The sequence below is a fragment of the Oxyura jamaicensis genome, chromosome 1 (genome assembly GCF_011077185.1).
Source record: "Oxyura jamaicensis isolate SHBP4307 breed ruddy duck chromosome 1, BPBGC_Ojam_1.0, whole genome shotgun sequence".
Taxonomy (NCBI): domain Eukaryota; kingdom Metazoa; phylum Chordata; class Aves; order Anseriformes; family Anatidae; genus Oxyura; species Oxyura jamaicensis.
In genome coordinates, this window is record NC_048893.1 from 52,056,083 (window position 1) to 52,074,420 (window position 18,338).

At 37.2% G+C, this 18,338-nt stretch overlaps 1 protein-coding gene across 15 annotated transcripts in view; it reads left to right on the top strand.

Moving 5' to 3' along the window:
- The window catches only part of PPFIA2 (PTPRF interacting protein alpha 2), a 329,918-nt gene that overhangs the window by 304,368 nt on the left and 7,212 nt on the right, over positions 1–18,338 (top strand). For all 15 annotated transcript variants that reach the window (XM_035338456.1, XM_035338451.1, XM_035338479.1 and 12 more), the window contains 8 exons: positions 5,785–5,866; positions 8,678–8,878; positions 11,033–11,095; positions 12,518–12,547; positions 14,488–14,663; positions 15,509–15,606; positions 17,510–17,685; positions 17,780–17,848. In XM_035338456.1, coding sequence (XP_035194347.1) covers positions 5,785–5,866; positions 8,678–8,878; positions 11,033–11,095; positions 12,518–12,547; positions 14,488–14,663; positions 15,509–15,606; positions 17,510–17,685; positions 17,780–17,848 — 895 coding nt within the window. The remainder of the gene's footprint in view (positions 1–5,784; positions 5,867–8,677; positions 8,879–11,032; positions 11,096–12,517; positions 12,548–14,487; positions 14,664–15,508; positions 15,607–17,509; positions 17,686–17,779; positions 17,849–18,338) is intronic.

Sequence of the window (18,338 nt, forward strand, 5' to 3'; positions counted from 1 at the left end):
GGGACACAACACCTTTTGTAAAGATGGAAATTGAATTTTCCCCATTGTTCTCATTCTGCCTATTAAAGCAAGTATCAAAAAGGAAAAAGAATGAGGAATTCAAATGATTTAAAAGTCAGATTGCCTGACAGCAAAAGTTGCAAGAAAATCTTACTCAGTTTTTAATTACTTTAGTAGTCAGGTGGATCCTTTCAGATTAAATTCAATCCATGTTACATGACAATATCAAACCTGAGTCTCATTTCTCCCTACTTCATAGAAAAATATTTACAGTCCTGCAGAAAACAAATAGATAGGAGGTAACTTATTTGCCATAGACATTTAACATAAATATTAATTTATACAAATTCAGCTAGTTAATTTTGTCCTATGATGACCTTAGCTACACAATTCTAGCCTTTTTGAAATAGTTAGTGAATGGCAATAGAAAAGATAAAATTCAAATCCAGCTCAATTCATTAGAAATCCTCTCTCCTGCATTTTGGAATCTTTGGAGGTGAGTACGTAAGCTTTGGAAATACTGTACAGATGAGGCAGATGTGTTTAATCTTACATTGACATCATAGGATTACTCAAACAAACACAGCATATTTTGTGACTATTTCTCTTCTAGAAAACAATTGTGTAATATTTGGTTCTGAACTAAATATTTTAGTATTTTTGATAACAATAATAATACTGATAGCAGCAATAATAGCAATAATCAGAGAGTCCATTGGCAAACTCTTTCATCTGTTACCTTTTTGAGAAAATATCCTATGAGTAAAGGCCATTTCCTAGGATCTAAATCACCCACTGGCCAAAACTTCTAAATACACTTTGCTTGTATTTTACTAGCATGATTTGGTCTCAATTTCACTGTGCCTCATTTTGAGTTTATCTCACATTCATGGTCACATTTTACTAAGAGACATTATAATATACATAATGTAATATCCTTGAGGACTTTTCCTGTGAATCCTCACAGTAAGTGCTATTATTTGCAGAAATATGAAGATCTATGTTGAAATACTGTTCAATTTCAAGTTTCATCGTGACAGTGTTAGGGCTTAGTTTGTGTACTATGCAAAGTATTTGAATTATGTATATCAGAAATCCTAAGCTGTTATTTCTTGTTTGCTTCATGGGGGGGAGCCCCATCTTCATACAGAAATGTGAATGCTATTGAAAGACATAAGTTAAGATTTTGTTAACTTCCCACACAAAGTCTACTTAAAGAACATTCTTATTTTTAATAAATTTTCTTGCATTTTATGCAATGAGTTGGTAAGTGGTGCTGATATCATGTTAAAATGTGCCCTGTGTAAGGGAGTAGTATATAAGAGAGAGAAAAATTCAAGGATAACAACATAATTTTGGTCTTACCATTTCCCCCTTTCCTCTGCTTCCATGTACCTCTGATGTCCAGAGGGATATGAAGCATTCATAGTCCTCATGATGTAAGACACTCAGCTGTGGTATGTAGTTGTACCTGGTGCTCAGAAGAGTGATGTTAAAGAAAATGGGTTATCATAAAAGTATCCTTAAGAAGTAATTTTGGGGCACTAATCAGAAGATGGTGCAGGGGAGGCAAGCCCACTTCTCTGCCACACAACTCCTCAACATGATATGACATGCCATTTTTCTTTTCTGTCTTGGAAAAAATAAAAAAATAAAAAAGAGAGAGGGAGAGAAGACAGCCCACTTTATCAGGTACCCTCTTGAAGACAGATGAGTACAAACATCTCTGAAATTTTGGACGAATGATGAATAGTCGATGTTCATGAAATGTCCTTATTTTGCAAAGCCAGGCTCAGGGTAACAATATGTTATATGTAGCATATTACAGTTTCTCCCACAATGGAAGAGGATTTTATTCTTGAACAGTAATGATGTCAACTTTAAAAATACAGCTTTAATTTGGAATTTATCCCAACAGCAGTAAGTGGTTTAAAGCCTTATCTGCAAAATAATACCATTTTGAGTAATGCTTAATTAATATCAATTCTCCCATATCAGTGTGCTTTCATATGTGCCAAGAAATTAAATGAGTATGAAAATGATTACATTTTAATTCCCTACCTCCTTACCAATGCAAAGTGGACACATAATAACATGTAGTACTTTTCTGACAGTCTTAGGAGAATATCCCTACATTCCCCTGCAAAGCATCTTCAAAATTAGAGAAACTGTACCATGCTATTCATTGTCCCTAAACCTTGTATTTTGAGTGAAAGGAAGGGGGAGTGACAAGTGTATGTAGGTTATTTCTCTCTTCTTCTTCCTCTGGTCAATTGTATGGTTTCATAAGAAAAATGGAAATGCAGTTGCCACAGTCAGATTTGGGCGTCTTCTGTTTTTCAGCTCAGGAAGCCACTGGCTATCCCATAAACACATCAGTTCATTCTGGCTGTTCTAAAATATTCAGATTCTATTCTAGAATAGGCAGATTACCAGATTCATTTTTCTGATGATTTGCACTATTGATCAAAACAATACATGTTTTTTCCTACGTAATATTTGAAACTTATTTTGATAGAACGGAGTTCTTTCTATAGCATTACTACATATCAAAAGACAATTTGCTGTGACTGACAACTAAATGATATCTCTCAGTCAAGAAATAGACATTCTGCTTTCAGTTCTGGTTTAGAAATTGAAGGTTCGGTTTATACAGATCTCCTAATTTAAATTAAAAAGTAATCACATAATAATGTGTTTTTTTTTAAAAAAAAAAAAAAAAAGTAAAATATAATTTAGATAAACTTTAATGTGTGAGAGGTGTTAAAATGAAATGTCCTAGGGAAGGAAATATAAGTTCTGAAGCATACAATTATTTTCAAGGAAAATAAATATTACAAAAATCCTTTTAGTATTTCATATAAGTGAGGCACAGGCCTTATGGTGCCTGTATTCCCAGTGCATGTCTGAGCAAAGAATTTTAACTTTGCACTAAATATATATTCAAACCAAAACACTTCTATTCTACAAACCAAGACCCTTTGGATTATGTGTTTATCATACTGTAGTCTTTAGCTATAGCATATGGAGAGAGCATCCCATTTCTGGCCTGGTCTCAGTTTCTTTAGCCAAAATCACTAACTACAACCATATTTTCCTTTAGCTGTGTGAGCCAGACTACCTCTGAATTAAAAGAAGTGCTTTCCTACTCTTGAAGCGTGTACTTGAGTAATGCTAAACCTCCAAAACAAGCCTCAGGCCAACTCAGATGCTTCAAGGTCACAGGGAACTCCATAGAAATACTCACTTAATAATTCCAATATAAAGAAAGTAACATTTTTATGGAAGTAAGAACTTAAAGTGAAAGGCATCTTCCACAGTACCTTGGTTCTTGAGGGATTCAACAGGGATTCAACACTCCATTGAAGAAAGAGGACAAAAGAGGACAAAAGTTCCTCCTGAATCCCTTCTCTGTGCAGACCACATGTCAATGATCTCCTGCTGCTCCACAAGCAAGTGGCCAGTTTAAAAAAAATAATAATAATAATAATTTCCATTTTGGCTGAGAGCCAGCCCAGCTCTTTCAGCTGTGATGGGTGAAGATAATACCCTAGATAAGGAAAAATCTGGGATTAGGTTCCTTTGAGGATGGCATCTCCAAGGGACTCCAGACTGGAGAAAGAGCTGCTCCCTAAGCTCAGGCTGGCTTTTGGTAAGGAGAAAGTACCATGGGATTTTGCAGGGTCTGTGCCCTGTCAGGGGAAACTGAGTCTAGACAAGTAAGGAAGGGGCAGCCCCACAGGCTTGTCTCTCCCTGAGGAGATCTGTGCCAGCTGGCAGCCCTGGTGGCCTCAGTAGCCATGCCACCTCCTTGGGGTAATGGAGGGAGGTGCTGCACTGCTGCAGCTTCACAGGCACCCTGCAGAACCATCTCTGAGGGAAGGCTGAACCCAAATTCCTCATCTGCAGATAGCTGGGATATGGGAATGTGGCCATCTGCTGAGTTTGGCCATACCTCAGTTCTGCTTTCCTAAGCAACCAAGTGTGTACATCTCTATTGGCCTTCACTACGGGTCTCCCTGGGGACATGGGACTCCTGCACCTCCAGCTACTTAAGGAAACATGACATTTGTGTACCCAGATAGCAAGTCTTTCTCATTTTACTGAGGATTGTGCTGTGATAGAAAGCAAGGGTAACTCTTCAATGTCTTTGGACAGCCAAGTGGCAATGGATAAGCTATGCTGCAAAAGATCTGTGGGAGGAAAAGCTAGATAAACTTTAGAAAAGCTGTCAAGTATTTGTAGTATTACATATTACTACAGCAGCAACATAGAAACTAAAGCAGCTGTCTTTCTATTAATACACAGAATGAGGGATTTAAACACATATGAAAAAATGCTATTTGAGTTCCATTTTTTACTTAAGCTAAATTCTCTGTCTGGTCCCTTGGCAATGCAAAAATTCCCAAAGCAGTACTCGTTATGAGTAAGATCGCTCCATCACTTTTATTTGCTGTGATTTTGTAATACATATACTTGAAAGGCTGCTAAGGCAGTGAAGAATTGCCAAGGGATAACTGAACCAAAAAGGCTGTAGTAATAAAGGAGAAAGGAGCAAAAATGTAGCTGTAATTCTAAGATTTCCTTGTTCTGTGGGAATGTAAGCAAATTTTAATATTCCATTAGCATAGTTCCTGTGTAATTTCATTTTCACTACCACTTGTTGCTGAGAGCATTCTTTTGTGTTTCACTCAGTAGGAGGCTGCAGAACGTACATTGTTAAATATCAGGAAAAAAGAAAAAGGCTCTTGAAGGACTGCTTTTTCTATGCCACCACCGCAGTTATCTTTAGTCATGTTACAAAATGCAACAGTAGTCAGTTAAATGTCTGGTCAAATGGTTGACTGTGTTTAATATAAAACATTTTCTTGAAAGTCTAGCTGACATACTTTAGCAAATATTTAATACTGCTGTATTGGGAGTGAATTTTAAGTCTTGAGAAATTTTTTATTATTTTATTATTATTATTATTTTTGCCACAGTTTTTCATACACACTCATTGCAGTCCAGAGAAGCTGTAGAGGTAGGAGTCAGATTGGTATCCCATCAGCTCTGTAAAAATATATCCATATAATGTATGTATAAAACTGAGAAATCACATAAATTCTATAAGCATAGAAATATATACATCAGTAAACCACATGGATCTCGTTTTGAAAATAATAAAAAAAATGGAACTATTAAAGCTACAACCAATCCATTATTAACCATGGATGGCTTATTTAAGATGCAGAAGAGCCGTGCTCCAGAGACTCCAGAATTGTGCATAGCTGTTCTGGCAAGGATGAGTGCTTCAAAACTAAAGACCTCATAGACTCCGCTGCATTATATCCAAGCTTAGCTCAGGACTAGAAGATGGCTATTTAAGGCCATTCTGGGTCATTACCAGACCATAGCTAAGCTAGTCTCAGGAGGATTCCCACAGTTTTCTCTGTTCCCCAATGTCTTCTGTTATCTGGGTGCTCCTTTTATACAGATAACCAGAGTTCTCTATTGCTTCAGATGAGAACAGGTAGAAACCTCTACTTTTGTATGTTAGGTGGTTAAAAGGATGTCAAAATGCACCAAGAAGATTTAAAAAAAAAAAAAAAAAAAGAGGTGGGAATAGAATAAGGAATATGTTCCAAAATGGGAAGGAGCTGTATTGTTCATTGCATTTTCTATGCCTTTTCAATAACTGTCATTGTACTTCACTGTTGTTACCCTTAACAACAAGGCATGGTTGTAACTATATTGTCCATATGCACCATTCTGTTTATGTAACGCTTTTTGATCCATTTTTAGACATGAACTTCTGGAAGAAGCTCGGAGAAAGGGCTTGCCTTTTGCCCAGTGGGACGGGCCAACAGTGGTTGCTTGGCTGGAGGTAAGCATTAGTCATAGCTTCAAAATGAGTCATGTTGGCAGGTTGCTTCTGCGCCCTTGTCCTAAAGATTTCAGAAGAGATTACTGAAGTCTGCCCCCCTTTGCCTGGTTCACTGTGCCGTCAGCACTAAGCAGATTTTGACACTGGGTGGTATGAAACAGAGTCTGGAGATGAAAAAAGCAAGGAGGGATTGCACAGGGGAGTGGGGATGGGGCAAAAAGGACTATTTTCACTCGAGCATACCCTACTACTGCACTTGGAATTGAACCTCAGATCTATGAAATCTCATAATTTCTCAGTCCTAGATATGTAAAAGTCCTAAGACAGGATGGTGTGCTAAGGAGAAAAAGTAGTTATTAAATTTTGAGTTTAACACAAAAACTATATCTGCAGAATTTTTAACAAATTTAACGAATTTGTGACTTTGGTTACCTAGATATCATTCAAAATAGGCAGAAGTGTTTCTTAGGCACTTTCATGTGGGATTTGGGACATCCAGGTTGAAATCCCTCTGATTTAGACAGGCAGTTCCTATGTCTCTGAAAACCGATCTAGTTGCAGAGGGCTCTCCTTTATTTGGAGAGTGAATGTGAATGGATTTTGGAACACATCCAGCGAAATTTATTCAGCAGAGCTGTCCACCAATTTTGACAAAAATCAATGAATATTTTATGTGAAGGAACTTTTCAAACAACACTTACCCAGACCTTGAGGGGACAAGAAGGCAAAAAGTAAGGACATTCTTATGCACATGGATAATCACTCCTGTATGGCAAGGCTGTACGAGCTCTGTGCTCTTTGTTGGCTAAAGGAGCAACATCTCTTCCTTGTCTGTACCAAGCATCTGAATATATTCCTACCTGTTCTCATGTCTGTTGTGGGTATCACCTATTGATCATTAGAAAAAAATTGCAGTTTTTTCCCTTCAACTAGAATAAATAGCCTTCCTCAAAAACCTTAACAGAAGTATGTTCAGAGAATAAGTAAAGGATGAGGAATGAAAGAAGCTGGCATCTACAAAACTTCTGCTTCGTGTTGTAATTGAAGGTTCCTAATGAAAAAGATGAACTGAAAACTGCAGAAAGGCAGTTCAAGTGTTCAAACATGACTTTGGAAAATTAGAATATATCTTCCTTCCAAACCAAGCAAACTGTTAATATAGAGCATTTGTTAATTTGGCTACTAACGGACTTTCTCATGACAGTTTGACAGTTCTGTAGTCAGATTTGTATCAGTCAGAAATATTAACTATTACAGTCAACACTGATTTGCTCGAAGGGCGAACGTGCAAAGTCTAGACAATTCTAAGTACTCAAAACAATCTGTCCCTTAATGTTCTTCATGGTGATGTAAAATGTGAAGACATTTCTGACAATTTAAGCCCTAATCATTTTTTATTTTATGTTTTTTAGCCTTGAATCTTAGCTGCAAAATAGGATATGCTACCTGCTGTCTCAAAGACAGGTTATAAAGAGAAATTGGTGTCTATGAATTTCTTGGGAAACATAGTGAGAGTAGCCCAAGTGGAAGTTTATGTAGTGGCATTCAATCCAAATAGCATACTGATGACAAAAAAGATATGAGGGCAGAAGTACTGAATTTATTCAGTCAGTTGTTAAAGAACAAATTTAACTAATTCGTTAAAGAACTCATTTACCTAACTAACAGCAAACATATCAATCTATTTCTGCAAGGTGAATAACTCCCAATGTTTATGCTTTCCTGCTTTTCAAGTGCATGTATGAAATATATATATATATATATATATATCAAATTTAATGCAAATATTAAATACATTTTAAATCTATGCATAGTTTCCACATGGGGCTTTGTGTAAGCACAGCTGGATGTGCTATGTAATTTTTGTTTTAATTTTTTGACTTTCTAGAAACTTTGTATTTCATTGCAGTTAGTTTGAGTTAGATCATATTTTTCAGGTTCAGACTAGCATTGGATGGGGTGTAGTTGCTCATCCATCAGTGGAAAGGGCTTTTTGAAATGATGGAGTAATTCCTCAAGCTTACTGATACATCAGAAAAGGCTGTGCAGAAAAGCCTGCCTGAGCTTTTTTGAAATCTGACATTCCACTCTGTTTTCTCTGTGTCATAAAAGCAATCTAACAGCTGTCTTTTAAGTAAATGGTTCCCAGGTAAATTGTAGATCTGTTATCAGCCACACAGTACTTCAGTGCAGTTAGAAATTAAACACAGGGCTGCTGCTGAACTAGGCTATTAAGTCTAACATAAGAAGAAAAACCTCAAGTGGCAAGTACAGATCCTCTGTAGCTGTGTTCACATTTTGCTGTGACTTCTAACCAGCATTTCCAGCAGGTTATCTGCACTGGAAAAAATGAGCTGAGAAGGGTAAGATTGTGCCCACAAGTACACTATAGGGACTCACATGAAAAGAGAGAGAAATCCATTTTAGTAGAAAAGAGAAAAAAAGACTTAATCAAGTCTTATTAGATTGTTTTCTGTATTTGATAAGACTATCAAACTGCCAGTAATAATGACTTGTGCCAAGATTTGCTTGCTAAAGGCACAGGAAGGGAGAAGCCTAGGTGATAAAGAAACAGCTATAAAAGTAATCCAAATCATCCCATGCATTTTGGCTTGTAATAAAAGCAACAAAAAGAGTTCATGTGAAGCCATGGCAATGGTTCTAAAACAAATTCATTTTAATAAACAGTGTGATTGTTATACTAATTTATGTCTATTACCATGCTTATTCAGGCTGATAGTTGCCTTGATGATAAATTTCATGAGAGAAATTAAGCAATGCCTTGAACAAATGTGTACTTTATCTCAACAGCTCTGGCTAGGAATGCCAGCTTGGTATGTTGCTGCCTGCCGTGCCAATGTGAAGAGCGGAGCTATTATGTCTGCTTTGTCCGATACCGAGATTCAAAGAGAAATTGGAATCAGCAATCCTCTTCATCGCTTAAAACTCCGATTAGCAATCCAGGAGATGGTATCACTCACAAGTCCATCAGCACCTCCAACATCCAGAACAGTGAGTCCTGTTCAGCTAGCTTCTTCTTTCCCACTCTTCAGGAGTCTGCAGAAAGGCTTTTGTAGTTAGAGAGTGACTCTGGTAACACACAATTCACAATCAGTGTGAACTGTCCTCTAAAGTGTTGGAAGTACTTGTTCATCAATCACTCGATTGTTGGTCGCTGATATTTTTCCTTTAGCTGATACCTTTTTTAAGCTGTGCTTTTGATTAACCCTGATGTTATCTAAATGATCAGTATTGAGCACCTTATTTGTAGTTTTACCTGCCTTTCTCTTCCTTCAGGTCAAATCTCCCAACCAAATCAGATTGTGTTTCTCTTCTTTTGTTGTTTATCATATTTTTGTTTGTGGGGTGGGGTAAGGCAGGAGAGGGAGGAGGTTATTTAGGAATACAACTATTCTGAACCTTGTTCACTTTCCCCCTTTTTATATCCTTTCAAATGTTTTCCAGTCTGAGTTGGCTGCTTTTAGGTTCTTCATGCTTTTAAGAGAAGCAGTGATTGCAAGTGTGAAGGCAGAGCATGGAAGGGAGAATTGGAGCCTGTGCATTTGGTGGGGAAAGGGGAGAGAATGGAGTAGATGGGAAAGAAGCAAGTAGAGAAGAAACAGGTTTGAAAGGAAAGAGGCATGAAAGTACACTAGGGCAAAACAAGAATATATGTGCTGCAGATAAAAGCACCTCCTAATGGAAAGTGAAGAAAAACAGGCCAAACTGATGAGCAGTTGGGGGAAAAGAAAAAAGGGATAACAAGATGGGAGTTTCATGCTGAGAGGCTGATGGTGACGGCTATGAAAGAAGCAACAGAGACTGAAACAAAACAAAACAGCAACAAAAAGTTAAAAAACGAGACCTGATTATTGGAAAGCATGGTGTAGAAGTGAAGGAGTGAAGGACAAGAACTACTACTTTAGTGTAACCCAGACTTCTAAATAGTAATAATGTGATAAGTAATGATGAGTAATGTGATAAGTAATGATGATAAAACAATGTTAACACTACTACAAATAATAATGATGATATTTATATTTTGTAATCTCTAATCTTCATGGAATTCTTCAAGAATCTTTTGGTGGAAATGAGAATTGAGATACATTTGAGGGGTTTAGCAATTGATCCAGAACCACTGAGCTATATAAGCAGTTGAGAAACTGGGCAAAAGGACACGAATGTTCTCATTGACTAGCCTTTCATCCTAATGCTGCTAAGATCCTTTAAGAATATAGTTCCTCATCCAATTCTTTCTCTTCACAGAACTGATACATATGTCCTAACTGCTAATATCATGAATTGTAATGCAGGTGTATATAATAGACTCAACAGTGTTGAGTGTACTAAACAATTATTTAGCAAAATCCATTTTGACTCTGTTATTTCAAAGCACAAGAAAATTGTCACTTATGCAATAAGAAAAGAGCACATTTGAGCTAGAAGCACTGGGAATAATTTTGCTTTGCTCTTGACTTTTCATTAAGTAATTGGAAGCACAATGCTGCACTGCCCTGGACAGTGCATTTCTGAATCCCAAGCCTTTCTGCCTCCCTTCTTTCTCAGGAAAGGAGTTAATTTACTGCAGCTCTCAAGAAAGTGCAGCACATTTCACCTTATGCACAGCAGGCTTCCACATCCCCCTCCCTGCATCATCTCATTGCCCTAGTAATGATCTGACTGAAAACAATACAATGAGGAAAAACAGTCTTAGAAGTGTATTCTCTTGACATTTTTGATTCACTGAAATGTGGCAGAAGCAATCATTTAGATTACAATACGAGCATGTGATGTGTGCAGAATATTTAGGCTGGAAAATCTTTGAGAAATTAAGCTTACCTCCAGACAGAGCTATGACCTAAAGGCTGTATTTGCCCCTTGCACGTGAAATGCAGCTTTAATTCTTCTTTCCCTTGTGACTGTGTTCATCCATCAGTCCTAGCTGAAATATTCTATCACGTCTGTTCAGGCTCAGGTCTGTTCTCTAACAAAGATGCAAACCAAGTTGTCTAAAGTTGTCTCTAGTTGCAGCTCAGTAGAGGCAAGATCGTGGTTGTGCTGATGGTGATGCTATACGCTGTTAACTTACAGTGGTGCTGCCTTTCTTCTTTACCACTGCTTACCTAATGTGGATCCCTCCTGCCTCCCTGTGGGCCTTGTTCATAGCCCTCAGGCAATGTTTGGGTGACCCATGAAGAAATGGAAAATCTTGCTGCTCCAGCTAAAACGGTTAGTCTTTCCATTCACATTTATGCATTGTTTCAGTGCTCAGAAGAGAACTGGGATGCATCTGCTTTAACACAGATGCCCTACTCTGTGGGCTGCTTCCCAAGCATGACATTAGAAAGAACAATTCCACCATTTCTCAGAAAAAGAAATTACAAACTGTGTTGCAATCATAAATGTTGTACCAAAGTAAAAATAGCTTTGGAGTTTTACATTGCTTTTTACTGCCAATGTGAAACCTCATTTAGTGAAATGAAATCATTGCAGTTTCAGGTGCAACATTTCCCTCGTACCCCTTCTAAACATAATTTTGTATCTGATGAACCAGAACAAATAGAAGTATTGAGAAAGGTGCATAACACAACTTGGAGTTTTCACAAGTGCCGAGTCTTTCATGTCCATACTAGCATAGTTGTGCTTTTTGATTTAGGATGCATGGAGTGTGTCATTTCTTTATTTAGTTTTATCAAACTTCTCCCTGCTTCAAGGGACACACAAATATTAATACATTTTATTTGATTGTTCTGACTTTTTTCTTTTCCTTGAAACAGATGTTATTTTAGGTCTTGTTTTTAGCAGTCCATTAGTCCATAACAACTCCATAATAATGTTTATAAAACATGATGCAATGTAATCCTAAAATGAGATGTCTGAAAAATCTTTAATTTGGAAAACTTTACAGTCAGCCTAACCCATAAATGGTGAGAGAGGATAAATTTTAATGCAGTAAAAACTAAAACTAAATTTTAAGGCAGTAAAGACTACTTACTTCATTAAATGTATGTTTTCTGTATTTTCTTTTTGCTTCTGTATTTTCTCATGAACATTCATGAAGTAGATTTTCATCAATAATTTTTTTTACAACCAAGGTATTTTTCAGTTTTATTATTGATGGTAAAAAACAAATACAACAACACTCAATCAGCCAGAAGTAGAGTTGATCCTGTTTAACTGGTCAGACAGAGCAATATATTGTTTGCCATAAAATTGCTGTGTGGAAAGCACTTTTCAATCCATTCACAAGAACACAGCTTTGTATTGTGAACATTGTGAGATCTAACTAGCAATGGAAAATTACATTTATAATATCCGATTTGGGGAAGTAAATGATTGTGTTTTGATTGTGAAACCATACAAAGTGTTTGAGATAATGCTGTAAAATTTCACCAAGCTGTAAAGATTTTCTATCTTGAAAAGAGCTAGATTTGCCCTCCTAAAATTTTATAGTTTTAGTCTTGTAATTCTTCAGATAGCTCATCCCAGGGCATTGCTGGTGACTTGAGTTCCAATATTTATGAGCACATTCTGCATGTATGTTTTCATTTTTAGTAAGTTTACCATATGCATGAAAAACACATCTTCTTTATAACTCATTTTTATTGTCTTTTTACCTGCTTTACTAATTGCTTCCTGCTGATAACACAGAAAGAGTCTGAAGAAGGCAGCTGGGCTCAGGTATGACTCTTTCACGTTATTTTTTTAATGTAAAGTTAATAACATAATTAACCCAGTATCAGTAGGCAAAAAGGAGTATGGTATAGTGGTAGTATCTCATGAGTGAACTATAATTTGTACATTTTAATATTGTGGTAGAATCTCATGAGTGAATTGTAATGTGTACATTTTAGTATTCTTCAGTACAAATACAAAAACAAAATCACCTCTGGACATGATATAAATATTTTCCTTAAAAGAAATTGCAGTTAGCATATACAACATACTGTTGTCAGAGTCCTCAACATAGTGTTTTCAGGGTCTGCAACACATTTTACATGGCCAGTTGTTTTGTTAACCTCCCAGGATTAAATCATCAAGGATTAAAATATCCAAAATAAATAGCTGCAAGTATCTTGATATCCAGAAGGCAAGTAGTTTGATGGCCCAAAATATTCTGAAAGAATGAGGGCATTTGGAGTAACCTAAATGCCAGCAAAAGCATTTGCCAGTCATATCAACAAAGGAGACTGTGTCCATGCATTCCACTTGGAGAATTGTTGTCCTCTGAATATGCACAAACGTGTTCAGTATCACTCACTCTACTTACAGCAAAGCCTCAAAGTCTCATAGGAATTATGAGGAGGTTGTTTCTAGTCCACATGTTCTAAAACTCCCTTCTGCAGACCTAACTCTACCTGTCCTGGGTTTGTTGTTTTTGTTTGTTTGTTTGATTGATTGTTTTGTTTTTTTTTCTGTTTGTTTTTATCCTGGAGTAGCATGTGATACAAAATGAGCAGCAGCCATGGTTTGAATGGAGGCCCAAAACCCAGCTCTGAGTCAGGCCCTGTGTGGTGACCCACTGCCATGTGGTGAATCACAGGATGGGAAAAGGTTTTTGCATCATGGCAGAATGGGGTGCTTGGCAGTGTCCTTGTATCAGGGCACATACAGTACAATCAGAGAATCATTTAGTTTAGAAAAGTCTTTTAAGATCATCCAACCATCAATCTGACCTACCAAGTCCTGTCACTAGGCCATGTCTTTCTTTTAGTGGCACCAGTAAGGTCATAGAGGTAAACATGTTAGGTCCTTTCCTTATATTCCCACATCCTGTTATGCCCATGTTTTTTTACTTGGTAAAACACTTTACGTGGAGACACAGAAAATCTAAGTATTCCCAGCTGGATACATTTTAGAGATATCTTAGAGATAGATTCCAACTCCCAGCTAAACCAAGAAAAGATTATCCTCAGTTTTGAGAATAGGCTAATAAAATATGCCGAGTTAGAGTCAACATTTCTAAAATTACACCAGATGTTTTTAGAAAAAATCAGAGGCACAATTGTATAAATCATACTCAAGTATCAGTCTACAGATGGTCTTGTATAATAAGGAATAATATTTTTCTTCTTAGTTGAACTATTAAATATTTAAATTCTTAAATTTCCTTCTCTGTCTGTATAATAGATAACACGCACAACCTTATTGTCTTTACTTATGGCATTCCTCTTCCCTTCAAAATCTCACAAGAATGCGAGATGAGAGGACTGTATTTTCCCCCACAGAAAGTATACCTAGCTTGCATTGTGTTATCCTTTTGTCTATGACAGGAAACATACCAAAATGAAAAGGTAGTTAGACTTGAAAATCAGTTTTGAGAACCACCCTCTTAGGGAGGTGTTAATCTTGCAATTTATGTGTTATTTTTTTTCTGTTAAATTGCAATAGTGCTGAAATAATTTACATTAGTAGGATATAAAATGTATCTATTTTTTATCTTCATTATGCGAACCATAGAAAAAAATCTCAACATTCATATGTTTGTTTCACATTTATTTTTCATTGCCCTCTTGAAATCTCAGCTATGTAGTATAGTAGCTTCAGGCCTAGCTTCTATAAGCTTCTATAACTTAAGAAATGATCTCCCCTTTTTTTCTTTACTTTTAATTTTTCTGTAGACACTGGCTTATGGTGATATGAACCACGAATGGATAGGTAACGAATGGCTCCCCAGTCTTGGTTTACCTCAGTACCGCAGTTATTTTATGGAGTGCCTGGTCGATGCAAGGATGTTAGACCATCTGACGAAGAAAGACCTGCGTGTGCACTTAAAAATGGTGGACAGCTTTCATCGGTATGTTTGCATAAAGACTGCATGTATAAATCCTCTTGTGTGTGGTGCAGTGCTCAGTGCTGCACAGAATAACAGCGCTGGCTATTTGTTGTTCTGGCTTGGAAAACTACAACTAAAAGTATGTGTTAAGTGTCAGAAACGTGATCAGAGGTATTCCTTAATAGCTACAGCATCAGAATGCTCTCTCATAACTAAGATACTTGTATGGATCATTTCATAATGAGCAGGGAACCACTGATGTATAACAAAAGCCTTGACAATGCAGAACCACTAATAATTTATTAAGCAGTTTAAAGTATCAGAAAATGGCAGAGTAACATTTGAAGCCCTGAGATCTAGCAGTAATGAAAAATTTTGTGTAGCACTTAAAGGCTGTTAACAATACTAGCAAATTGACAGTTGCCCAGGTTATCTAGGGATATAGCCAGGAAGCTAAATTGGAAATACAGAAATAAAGGCATTTAGACTTTAGGGGAAATGATGTTTATGTGACAGTAAATGGATTTTGTTAAATTTACTGTCTGATTTGACACCTTTTGAGGACTGATTTGACAAATCATTTGACTGAGCTCCCAAGGGCTGACCTTTTCTGAATACAATTTTTAATGTTTGGGGTTTCTTACGCTTGAACATATATTCAAACATTTTCATTTTGGTTTTGTCCATTTCATTTTTAAAGTCTGTGGAATTTTTTTTAATGATTTCACTTTCCTCTCTTGCCTCGAGATTTGCTAAATTAACACCATAAAACACCTCATGTGACATGCAGGAAATACGTCCTAAATATGTTCCCATCTTCAAAATTTTCTTTATTAACTCTGTAAATGTTTCTCTTTAAATAACAGAACAAGCTTGCAATATGGAATCATGTGTTTAAAGAGGTTGAATTATGATAGAAAAGAACTGGAAAAGCGAAGAGAAATGAGTCAGCATGAAATAAAAGGTGATAGTTCCTGGGAATGAATACCGAGAATGTTTGTTCTTTTGAAGCTTCACACTATTAACCCCTTGGCATGCCATCTTAGCAAAGCATTTAAGCATGTGCTTTAAATAAAACTTGCATAAATCCAGCTGCCTTCAGAACACAGAACATCTCCCTAAATTAGGCACAGTTAAGTACTTTGCTAAATTGGGTCTGCAGTTCTGAAATGTGGTTTGATATCTTCCTTTTGCTAAAATGGATTTTGGTGACAGACTTTAGCCTAGCCTCTTTCAGTCTCAGAAGAAGGCCAAACAGCCTGCAGCTCACCGGGACCCACGGGAGCAACACTGGGACATCGGAGCACTCAGGGCCCTAACACTATGCTCCTGCTTTTTGAAGCTTTTTGAATTTGCCCTTGATTTCTTACTTCACAATGTATACCACAGAAAAGGTTGCTTGGAGGGGTGGCCACTGAGGCAGCTGCTTGATAAATATAGGAATAGCTCCTAACAGAACTGACCTTATTGGAAAATCTAGCAGCTGGTTTAAAAGTATGTTCTGTGCAAAGCTCCCTAGAGCAGTTGCTGCCTCACTGCACAGTTCATTTTTTATGTAGCAATTAGGGTTGTTGTTTCCTCCCATTGTCAGAAGCGAATCCTTTGATTCCTTTAAGCATTTCCAGCTCTTGAGACTGACAGTTAACACCTTTCAAGCACAATACTGGTTAGAAGAGCTTAAAAGGAGGAAATAGAAGGATGAATGGCTGCAGGGAACCTGCTCTTTTGCTCAGAGACCTGGAAGTTGGGCGCAGAGGCACCAGTGCCAGGCTGCCTGAGCAGGCAGGGCTGGAGGCTCCCACAGGGATTTGGTTATTGGTCTCAGGTTGCTTCAGGAGAAGGGTAATAAACCCCATCTAGTCCACCACGCCGGGCATAACGTGGTCCCACGCAGGATTTGGTATCACTGATCCCTGTCCGCCATGCTGTGTTTCAGCACATCCTGACCCCAAAGTTTGGGATGCTTGTGGCCAGGCAGTGGATAATGCTGCTCCCAGGAAATGCTACCTTAGCTGTACTTCTGCAAAGGGTTCAGGAACAATCCCCATCACTTAGCAACACAAAACACAGCATTGCATTTCCCACTCACAAGTACAGAGATCAATGTGAGTGATTTTCTTTTAATCTAACAAACAGGGTAGGATTCTTTTTCTTTTTCTTTTTCTTTTTTTTTTTTTAGAGAGAAAAATACTCAGAAGTGATTTCCAAGCTCATTTTGTTGCCTTATCTCTATAATTGGCAGGGACCTGAACAGCTCTACCAGCTTTCAAAACTTAAAATAGTTTTAGTCTCTAAAACCGTGTACTCCTTATTTGCTTTCCGGCAAGTTATAAAATGGTAGGTGCTGACCTAACTCTAAAAATGTTTAATATAAAACTCTCAAGTGAAGCCTTGAGGAATTGTTATTTCTCCTGTGCCCTTGCACTGTTGAACTGTAAAATCTTACCTAAGAATTGAAAAGAGTTTGGGGGGCATTAATTCCACACTGTCCTTCCTTGAGCTTCTTACTTTCTGTTACTCTCTTAAGTTCATCTGTCTGAAAGTTAGGTGCTTTTATCAGCAAGTCACAGAGGCTATCTTACACCTGATAAACGAAGACGAGGTATCTAGAAGAGGTGGGAGGAATTGCATTCTGTAGATGCCCTCTGGTGGCACTTTAGAACCAATTCAGAATAAACGTTTAACATGAAGGTAGCTAAAACCACAGTTACTCCCACGCTTTGGGGTTTTGGGAGATGTTGAAGCCATTAAAGCTATATTAATAGTTTCCTGGTATTCCTCAAATTAAAGCAGTTTGAATGCATGCACCTGTATACTTTAGACACTATCAGTGACCAGGAGGCTGAAGCGGTGTTGTGTCCTTTCAGATGTGCTGGTGTGGAGCAACGATCGAGTCATACGCTGGATACAAGCTATTGGCCTGCGAGAATATGCAAATAATATTCTAGAAAGTGGTGTACATGGTTCACTTATAGCACTGGATGAAAATTTTGATTACAGCAGTTTAGCTTTACTATTACAGATTCCAACACAAAACACCCAGGCAAGTTTGCTTGTGCTACTTCTGGTTAATCTGTACCCACGAATGCCATTTATCCCTCTTCAACCATTTTAATTTTTTACTTTGGTATCTCTAGGCACGGCAGATCCTTGAGAGAGAATACAACAACCTTTTAGCACTAGGAACTGAAAGACGACTTGAGGAAGTAATTAATTTTATTTTAAGTATTTATTAACTATCATAGTAAAATATATACATTGAATGCAATGCATGAAGACATGTTAATTCGTATATTGTTCAAAAGAGTCAGTTACAGGTATTAAAAAAAGGAAATACCAAACAAGGTTTTCAAAGTGACCTCTGTATGGCTACATATCTATATCATTTGGGGAGCTAAATTTTGTTCTGCACTCTTACCTTAAGATGAACACTTTATGTAGAGTTAAAATGCAGAAAGGAGTGGAAGATTCAATGACCAGTGCGTGGGGAGGTATGTGTGGGTTTCCTGTGCAACTTATTCCTTGGGATACTTACACCTTTTATTTAAATTTAAAAAAAAAAAAAAAAAAAAAAAAAAAGTGCTTTTTTTTGGGGGGAGGGTGGTATTTTTATATTTTTAAAGATAATCAATGTATCTTAGAGTGGGATTTGGGGCAGTTAACTCAGATGGGGAAATCTAATATCCACCTATGTAA